The 10,646-nt window shown below is 38.1% G+C and overlaps 1 protein-coding gene and 1 long non-coding RNA gene across 2 annotated transcripts in view; both read right to left on the bottom strand.

The window, feature by feature from the left end:
* Positions 1-831: 831 nt before the first annotated feature.
* On the bottom strand, positions 832-4,485 carry LOC136251467 (uncharacterized). Its single transcript, XR_010699104.1, has 3 exons — positions 4,322-4,485; positions 4,225-4,264; positions 832-3,031 (listed from the first exon to the last, which is right to left on the bottom strand). It is a non-coding gene; the product is annotated as an uncharacterized lncRNA (long non-coding RNA).
* Positions 4,486-4,907: 422 nt separating this feature from the next.
* LOC136251460 (protein flightless-1 homolog) overlaps positions 4,908-10,646 on the bottom strand; it is a 46,969-nt gene continuing 41,230 nt past the window's right edge. Inside the window, exons 42-48 of the mRNA XM_066043911.1 lie at positions 8,769-8,831; positions 8,601-8,658; positions 8,464-8,553; positions 5,422-5,514; positions 5,285-5,332; positions 5,168-5,233; positions 4,908-5,111 (exon numbers count right to left, since the gene is read on the bottom strand). Of these exons, the coding sequence (XP_065899983.1) occupies positions 4,986-5,111; positions 5,168-5,233; positions 5,285-5,332; positions 5,422-5,514; positions 8,464-8,553; positions 8,601-8,658; positions 8,769-8,831 (544 nt within the window). The 3' untranslated portion in view covers positions 4,908-4,985. The remainder of the gene's footprint in view (positions 5,112-5,167; positions 5,234-5,284; positions 5,333-5,421; positions 5,515-8,463; positions 8,554-8,600; positions 8,659-8,768; positions 8,832-10,646) is intronic.

Raw genomic sequence — 10,646 nt, 5'->3', positions numbered from 1 at the left:
CTGTCTGAAAAATGTTTGTCATCAGTTTGCAGGCAGGCCGGTGATACTACAGGCTAGCACTAAGTACTATGCTATAACAAAGCTACATTCACCATAGCTATGTATAGCATCATAGCTAACCTTAATTCAATTCTGAAATATCAGCCAGTTTGCAAGTGGAACATCAGCTAGTTTGCTAGTGGAACACCAACTATATAGTTTGCTAGTGGAACACATCAACACAGCTAGATTGCAGGTGAATATTACTATGCTACAGCAGCATTTGCAAGGTGCAAGCAGCAGCAGTGACAACATTTGGAATATGCTGCAAGTACTATAGACTGTCACCATACTGTAGACTGTCACCATTCACCATACTATAGAGTGTCACCATACTATAGAGTGTCACCATACTGTAGTGCCATTCATGAAAGTTTTCCCATACGTTACCATCTATAGGAAAGCAAGTACCTGTATGCTTATTAAAGTCAAAAAATTGTGTCCTAAATGTGGCTGGGTTAGGTGCCAGCCTTTTATGCTCAATCTATTATGCTTTTAAGCAGATGTTCAATGACCTTGACCTGTCTAGACTAAAATACAGTGAAACCTCTCTAATCCAACCCTTCTATTATTCTGAATACCTCCATAATCTCACATGGCTTGTCACAGTTGCACCAGTAACAACTTTTTCCATATGTGGGCCAACATTCTCACTAATCCATAACAATTTTTGAGTACTAATGGATTACATAATAATTGCTAATTAATGCAATTAATCTTTGAGGCAAAGTGGCCAACCATGACATATTTAATCTGTTCTTAAAATTTAGTGAATTTAGTGTGACATGTGAATTCATGCTATCTGTGGCAGTACAAATGTCTAAAAAGTGGTAACATTTTTGGTACAAACAGAGTCAACTGACACATGAAGACAACACAGCAAACAGCAGTACAGTCCAGTATTAATGACACTGTTGCCAGGTTGTAAATATCATTTACTGGAGAAAGCAAAGCTGATAAAGTTAAACAGATTGTAGCTATTGGTATAGTTGTGTAGAAAAACAATGCAACGTTTTTAGCATCATTAAATTGTTTGTGGTGGACTTGACGAATCAAGAAGGCCAACAAGCACAAAGTGACAGCCATCACAATATGTGGAATATAGAATAATCCAATCAGATCAGATGATAGACAATATACTACTACTAAGTTCATTTTCTTCTACAGGCAGTAACTTTTCCTTCACAATGTTACTCTTATTAACAAGTGCAAACACAATGTGATAAGTTGTGTTGATTAATATCCAACTAATGGAGGCAATGATAAAAGCATTGTCTGTAATCAACTTTCCAGGCTTTTGTCTGAAAGAGTGAAATATTCGGTAAATCCTCCAACTCTTCAATAATGTTGTATTGAGAACTAGTAACAGTCCAAGATCAAACAGCCATTGTGTTATCAGGCATAGACTAGAGAATGTCACCATGTCATGTTCTACTATTGCTCTAATTGCAAGTAGTACTCCACTTAACAGTAGTAAGTTATTACCAGCAAATATCATGTAATTGAGTTGAGGGCTTGATGCTTTGATGGTATATAAAAATGTTCAAGTTGATTAATATGGAGAAATTATTCCACACAAATCCTACTATTAAAAACACCAACATTAATACACCACCAGCCCAATTTTGAGCCAATAGTATGCCTGTTGTGAACACATCTGGTGGTGGATTGTCTATAGACCACAATAACTTATTCTCATTAAGAACTAGTTCACCCAACACTGAGCTATTACTTGAAGGAGATTAAAGACCTAAGTGTTCCATTTTGTACTTGATGGATTGTTATAGTAAGGAGACATTTGTCTGCTTCATCAAATGAGATTTTCCCAAAAGCACCTGCAAAATTAATCTTAGCTAATTAGCTCTTCTAATATTTCTCCAGAAATGCTGTCATTTCCTAATGAGAAATCAGCTAAACTGGAATTGAATAGGGATAATTTTCCTTAGCACTGTGCAATACCAGACCCAATGTCCACATTGTGTCGTACGCAATTGTAGTCAGTAGTGATGAGCTGTAATTGTCTCTCTCAGTAGCATATATATTTTGAGATTCTTCAATATAGGATTGATAGTATTCATTGTTTAAATGTTTTATTAGTAACACCCAACACATCATCATCATTGCTAGTGGATAACCAAAATGAATAATTTCATGTGTGGCTAGTTGTATTTCCTCAACAGCAGTCATCTGTTGCAGTCACCAATTCCCGGCATTGTTAGAAAGTATCCAGATGAAATATGGATAAGTCAGTTTGTGATGATACAAATAACACATCATTTCATCAACCATTCCATTGACCCCAGTGTACATCATACCTACTCACATGCCAGCACAATGAAGCTCTTCTCTAAATGTACTTTGATCTTCAAAGCTAGTATCATGGTTGGTACCACTGAAGTACACTTCCTTGGAGTCTGGAATATGACTTAGCTACCAACACGTAGAGTAGTGATCGCATATTCACTCAATATTTGATTAGATGTACCACTTATGTATGACATAACATTTCCATTTAAACTTCTTAACTGATTATTTCTTCAGAAGTAGATACATCAGTTGGTACTGTTCGATTGAAATAGGGAAATGAAGTAGTGAGTGACACAAACAGTAAGGTTGCTCCATAGGACAATTGTGGAAGGTGAATATCATCTCTTCCAGCAATGGATACAATGGGGATGGTAGAGCTATAGAACAACCAGTGCCTAAAACAGCCACTGGTTGGTGTGTGCTGTGCAGAGCATTCCTCACAAACTCACGGACTCTACGATCACAATCACAACCTGAGTTAGCTTCTATCAACTCCAACACATAATTATTCAGATAAAATACTGTCATTTCTGTCTTTCTCGTCTCTAGCCAACCTCATAGCTGGTATGACATATTCTCAATTCCAAGGCGATCCTCGATAAGGGAACAAACCAAGTATCTCCTACGTATGTTCTAGTCGTTCCATTATTGTTTTCACACGAACTTCTGCTCAACAATTCAGTGCCTAATGTTAGCAATAACATTAGTAATGTTTTTTGGACACATTCTATATAGCTCTTTAACTAGTTTGAGCCCAGCATTACAATATCATCCCCTACCAAGCACATTAAGCCACACCCAGACCAATTAGCTGAGTTGTAAGTCTTCACTAAACCTGCTGTTAATCAGGACATTTGAAAATGAGGACACCATACAAGGTGTCCTGCAGGTTAGTTTTGTATGCAGTTATCAGGTGTTAGGACATACTGTCTCAAATCACAATCACTCCTCATGCAATGATTCAGTTCACTTTTATATAATAGGCAACAAAACTAGAATGATGGTGAGCTGTGTTCAGAATGTGGTGTTCCATGGTTAGGCCATTATCTAACAGCTAACACAGACAATCTGAGCAATGGATACTATTAGCAAGAGTATACCAGTTTATTTATGCTATAATCTCATCATTATGTATGTCCAGTGTATTGAGTTATCATTCAATTAGTCATAACAAGAGTAAATAATAAAAGCTCTTGGTTGTAAGGGAGTGAACACTTACTGTAATAGCTACACACCCACAGGAACAAAGTGTTTTTAACAGTGCATATGATTCCTCATCCTTGAGTGAACTGTGCAGCATGATATTATTGAACACATGTAGAATACAAATCGCATATAAATTAGCTCTTGTCATTAGCAAACAACTGAAACATTATAAGGCCACTCCAATTGCTATACCAGTTTCTGGTCCTGTTCACTTTGAAGGGGGCATGTGGGCGGGAGAATTTGTCATTATGTTATCATACTGTTAAAATCACTACCAGAAAGCAATGCAACATGTGCCAATATAAGCAAGATAGACATTAAGCAGAGTATGCTGCACATGTGTAGAGTATGCTGCACATGTGTAGAGTATGCTGCACATGTGTAATAAGCAGCAAAATCATAATAATAGCAGTAATGACTAATCTAAAGATTTTTGATGTGGGCGGGGGACCAGAAACCAGTATACCAACTGGAGTGGTCTAATATAATGTAGTACTAAAGCAAGCTATCATATAGCAAATTGATAAGCTGTTTGCCATATGGGATAATTTACATGGCAATCTATACCTGTCTGATACCATGACACTATTGTAGGTAGTATACCGGTATATATATCACACATGTGACGCTGTGGTATATAACTGATATACTATGCTTTGTGGCTACGCTTACCATATATGGTGTAACTTCACACATTCTGCGAAATCCTTATCTAAACAGTAAACAAGTCTCTAATAACAAAAGCCTAAATCAACCAACAATTATTAACCTGAGCAATTTTCAATGAGCTCTGTCTCCTTCAATAATTGCGAGTAGATGGGCGTGGCACTGCTAGAGTCTAAAATGTCTGATCCATCAAGGATTTGCAAGTCTCTAATACTGACAAGTGCCTAGAACCATTCACCTAAGCACTGAAAAAGGATTTTTGATGAACTCTTGTCTCCTTCACCAATCACAAGTAGATGGGCATGGCACCGCTAAAGAATCTAAAGCGTTTGATCCATGAAGGATGTCATCAAGGATGTTTACTTAACAGGTGCTGTTTCACTACAACTTACTATCTATAATTGTTTCATCTACAATATAACAGTTATAATACAATTACTCGGGATATGACAAAATTATATGTGAGTGTGTATTTTTATCATATTCCTTGTAAGTGTGTTATAACTATAAAATATAGTCATTAGATATCTCATACCACACCCTTCATTGATCACTTCTTACAGAACACTGTCAGTGTAGCTGCATGCAAGGAAACTAACTAAATTCACATGAATACCACCAAATGCATGTAGACACAATCATTAGTTATAGTTTAAGCACTTGTGTGCATTCCTTTTACAAGGCAACTGTTCACACTAATAAACAGACATGTTGATCACTTGTTATAATACGCATGCAGTGTACAGGATTAATATACAGGATTGGTGTTATGATGATGATGATGACCAGCCATGAAAACATCGCTTAAATTCACGTGGCTCAGAACCATGTTTGGCTACTCGTATCTTCCTTGGTGGTTGATTAGGATGATCAGCTAAATGTTTGATATACACCTAGAGATGATGTAAGCAGTACGTGACATAGAAGTGGTCTCCATATAGCAACTTACTTGGGCACTTTTTAAGCTAAGTTTCTTTACTACATCACTAGCAACTGAGCCAACCCAAATGAAAACCTTTAAAAGAAATATTCCATTGTTATACTAACAAATAGCAAGCTAGCTCACTTCATTTCCAGTGTCCAACAACATTACATCATCTTCAGACAATGAGTCCTACAAGTTTGGAGAAGTTATCATCATGACATCAAGAACACATGACATAGCTAACTATCTCATGCACTCTTAATTAATGTGCTGCCCACCTGGCAGAAGTCTTGGCATTCTTCTTCAACTGAAAAAAACCCTTTACTGTTGGAGCAACGAAACAACCTGGTATAGCGCAGGAAGGTTGCCTCCTATAAATAAGTAATAAGTAACTAAATACAAAATGATAAACAGTGATAAGCTTGTAAATTTTTCTATCTTCATAAAAATCATGCTAACATCAAACCATTTCATTTTCACAATGTTGAGATATTCATGATCATGTAGTTGGACGGTATATACATGTGGTTTATCACATAACCACATTAGAATAATTTGATACAACTTATAGCATGATACACTTGTGGGCAAAATAAATAAATTAAGATTATTGTTGGTCACCAGAATCTTGTAAATATGTGGTTGGCAAGGATACCACAGTATACACATCATCATGTACATGTTGATGATACACATAATATTAGCAATGACATAATGTTGTGTCATTATTATCATAGTATAAACAATTTTATGTGATGGGATAAAATTGTTTACAAATTATGATGCCATGATAACATTAATGGCTGTCTGGAAAATCAATAATTAGTTAGCTAAAATAGTTATCACAAGCTGTGTTACATCATAGGAGACAATTAATAACATTTTGCTACTCCAGTTCCAGTTAATAAGCTTGCAAACAAATTAGCTACTCACACAGTGCAGCTTAGCATAAGTCAACAGTTCCCACTTGTTGTGTTACACGTCATCAAATTTTATGGATGCTGATTACTGCCTTCTGACACTGATGGACAGTAAGTCACAATCTCATGATGAAAACAACACAGAAAATCTTGAAATAGACCAGGATAACTGTGTGACTTAATATGTCACAAAGGGAGTGAGTGTCATTATCAAACAGTACGGTAGTAGGGTTCCCTCCTAAATTAAAGGAGGTCACAAAACTATTTGGAGCACTTCAGCAGTAGATACGTGCAGCAGCTGCACTTACAAAATTGTTGCATAGGACCACATCCTTAAATGATCAGAACATGCCTGGGTGGCTACCACCATAATGACATAGCTGCAACCTGTAGCAAGACACAGCAATGGGCCACGCCCTTTAATATGTTCAGCAACGAGATTGATAAAGCAGTCACAACCATTCGTGTATGCTACAACGATGAAGTAGTGCAATTAAAACTTGTAAATGAAATAGGGCTCTAAGTATGGAAACAAGAAGTATAAATGATGGCAGCTAGTCTGTGGGAAAATTCCTACTTTGGCATTGGTGATAACATGCCAATATACTACCAAAAACTGACTTACTGATGGAATAATCCTATCCCTGTGCACTGCAGAAAAGACTGAGGGAGTCTCTGAGCTAAAACTCAAGGAATACACAAGCAAATCACCGAAAGTCAGATCGTTGCTTTCACATGTGGGAATTTATTTGTTGAAGAGAAGGACCTCTTTGAAACATCTGAAAATAAAAACCCTTCAAACATTACCAGCTTTACGGTATAGGCTTGTAGTAGAGCGGCATAGCAAAATATTGCGCACTTTGTACAGAAAGTATGAAACTTTGCACATAGTACCTACCAACCATGAAGTGTATTTTGAGATGTGGAGCCATCACAGATTTGACCTTTGGTATCCTCTACAGTTCATTTTATGCTCAAAAATAGTGACCTTTGTTTATGTATCACCCATACAACACTAAATTTGTTCAAACTAGGTGCCAAATTGAAGTCTATTATGCTCCAAAATTTGCCTATTATGCTTTGTGGCATTTCTCAATTTTCTGCCTATTATGCTTGTTTTCATGCTTTTCAGAAATGCATTATACTTTTATTTTGTGTTTTTTCTTTGTGTACAGAAGTTCTTCATATGATAGAATGTAAATGGGAAGTGTCACTTCAACTGCAATAATATACAAATAATAGCAATAGCTTGAAATTGGGATGTGCTCCAGAGTTTGTAGGCATATTAGAGCAAGGGATCTGGGGGCATATGTATAGTCCCTCAGAAGCTACATACATTTTATTTTTGTAGTTTTGTATGCAAATAAAATATTAAGCATCGTTTCTGACTGATCATCTGAGTTGTAGCAATTGGTATTCAAAGGACAGCCACAGCTCAGTATAATATGCAAATTGTATTTGCATCACCATGCCAAGAACATCTTAGCCTACTGGGGACAAACACTTAAATGGTTCTCAATCCCTCTGTTGCATGCGATGATTGTTCTATTAGAGTGTTTGACTGTTCAATTAGAGAATCTCCATCTTTTTGAAATACTTTCCGTTTGATATTAACCTCCAGACCTCATGCACTATTTTCAATGTCCAGACATTTACTAGCTATCTGACTCAATACTAACCTTATTATCATCAGAGCTTTTATTGTATGTTTTCCAATCGAGCTTCCAATAATCATAACCATATCATGTTTTATTCAAAATCAGACAATGAGGTGTGTTATATAATAGCATTGAAGCTCAGCTAAACCACTTTGCCATGCCTTGGTGCTAGTTGGCACATGACTGCATGCATCCTATAAAACTCAAACCCACAATGAAAACTACTCACTTTGACGAGGTGTAAACTTGTAGTAGTGCTTTGTTTCTACTCATTATCAGGAATCATTCACCATCCAAAACAGGTTAGCCATTGACGTTGTGACTGAAAATTTGCCCATTATGTTCCTCATTATGCCAGAATTATGTTTTTCATCCCCTATTATGCCAAAAATTATGCTAGCATAATCGACGCTAGCCTATTACTGTATCCTTGCCCTTGGATTGTAGCACTCTTGAGGTGTACCAAGTGTGAATGATATCACTATAGTCATGCTTCAACAATTATTAGTTTTAAAAATGGACATCACCACCAATGAAAGGTCTTAACTATAAACTCTGAATCACTACCATGGCAAATTAGGGATCACTTCTTTGAAAGCTCAGCAATTCTTCACCACTATATATATATATACCATGGCCATGAACACACATTACCAGGTCATGTCTCTAACATGTAACTTTTGAGGGAAAATTTTTTGCTCTTAACCACAAATTCATGTTTTTCCCACTTACTGTTCATTACCTTATCGTATTCTTCACGTTTTCCCAAGGCAACCCAGAAGAAATTCTCCGGTTCTGCTCCTTCTTTGATAGTTTGATTTGAGAAGCTCATCTACAGGATTTAAATACGTAACTCAACAATTTGTAGACTGAGCCTACCTCAAACATGCTACGACCCATTTGCTCAGCATTGATGGCCTCCTCCTGAGTTGCTTGGCTATAAGAACAATTAACAAATTGTAGAGTAAAAGTATAGCTAGTGATGGTGTAGCAGCAAATAATGTAGTTTGGTCATACAATATGGCTAACATGCAGATACACACATACCTCCCAATCCAGATATACACTATCCCTGATCCTGATCCTTCAAAAGGAACCTTCAGAACGTAGCTAATTAGAATGATAAGAAACAAATATTACATCTAGTGGCAATTAAACAGCACATAACAAAACCAGTCACACAATGCTGATCTGCTATTTGGAATCACAAATGTTTGGCAGCCATTACAATTACAGCAGCCACTACAACTATAGCAGCCACTACAACTACAGCAGCCATACCTACATACACTAAACAAACAGAACTTCTATCAAGGAAAGTGACCATATGTTTTCTGTTTGTTTTGATACTACAAAATGATTTACTGCAACAGTCAAGCCACAACTAAACCAATAAAGTCATCATGTGTGGGCTAGTCTCAGCACACCAAGTACCAAATGAAGAAAGATGCGATATGGTAGCCAATGTGCCATTATGTAACCTTCATCTGAGCTGAGGTTTACATATACTATAGGATGCTAAAGCTAGAGCTGTGAAACTTAACCGGTTAACCGATTAATTGACTGGTTATTTTCATAAATTCAGATATCAGTTTTTTCTCATAACCGTATAACCGATCTCTGATATATTTACTCAAAAATGTATTGTTTCATTCTTTAACTGAAGACCAGCAGAGTTCAATACACTAAGTAGCCACCCCCCAAGATGCCTACTACTTAGTTATGGCCTGAGTAGTGGGGCTGTATAAGGGGAACGGGCCACCTGGTTTGTGGGTGGCCGGCTATCCATTCACCATTCAAAATCTATAGGTGGTTGTTACCCGATGCAGTTGGCTTAGTGCTGCGTCACTATTGGCTTGCTAGCTATAACTCCAGGACAAGCTTGGGTGAGATAACAGCGAGGGGGCTGTAGTATGGGAGATCACCCCTCACCCAAGCATAGGAGAAAAAAAATCAATAAAAAAAAAATCTATAACACTCACACGACAACTATATTCAAAAGGACGTACATGAGTTAGCTAGTGTGCAATACAACTGCAAACAATAGTATATACCAAGTTCTAAGACACACAGTTCAACCAGTAGAACCAGTCTCAACCAGTAGAACCAGTCTCAGCAGTAGAACCAGTCTCAACCAGTAGAACCAGTCTCAGCCAGTGTTCTGGTCACAGCACATAACCTGTCCCTTGGGGTTTGGATGTAGCATATGTATGCCGAGCTGACCTACCAGCCGAGAACTTGAATTAGTGAGTCAGGGATCCCCACATGAGCCGTTGTGGTGCCTATCCCAATCCTAAAGCTATGACCAGTGTAGAGGGACACTGAGATACCTGCTGCCTCCAATGCAGCTTTCACTGCTGACACAAATCTTACCCGGGTGAGGTAACGGCCATCTGAGAAGGTGAAGAAAGGGGCTGGGGCAGATCCCCGACGGACTGTGTAATCCAGAATAGCTGCTACAGGGCACAGCACCCTGTCAGTCTGCCCAAGGTAAACCGACACACCATGACGAAAGGGATCCGTCTTGGAAGTTTTCAGGTATACTTCCACACAGGATGGCTGCACCCAGTTGTCAACCTGGACGTCCCCATAGGCTAAGTGAACAATAGCATCAAAGCCTGAATCACTTGGAACTACTGCCTACCCTACTCACAAGAAGCCAAAGAAGCACATGCACAAGGCTGCCCAAAGCATAGCAGTATCACGGGTATCGGGGCTATGCAGCCACACATTCTTGACTCGCTCCAGGATCCCAGGAGTGATAGGCAAATGGTACCTACGCTGTTGCCCTGATGAACGCTTGGCACCTTTGATGATGTACTCCAGTATAGCCATCCCACCTATCTGTCGGTCCCCATACCCAAGAGAAATCTTGGTGAGACGAACTGCTGCCAGGTAGTGTTTGATTGTCCCTGGGGTGAGGCC

This window comes from Dysidea avara, chromosome 3 (genome assembly GCF_963678975.1).
Source record: "Dysidea avara chromosome 3, odDysAvar1.4, whole genome shotgun sequence".
Lineage (NCBI taxonomy): Eukaryota > Metazoa > Porifera > Demospongiae > Dictyoceratida > Dysideidae > Dysidea > Dysidea avara.
Note: the sequence above shows the minus strand (reverse complement) of the source record. Positions and strands in the feature narration are given on the sequence as shown.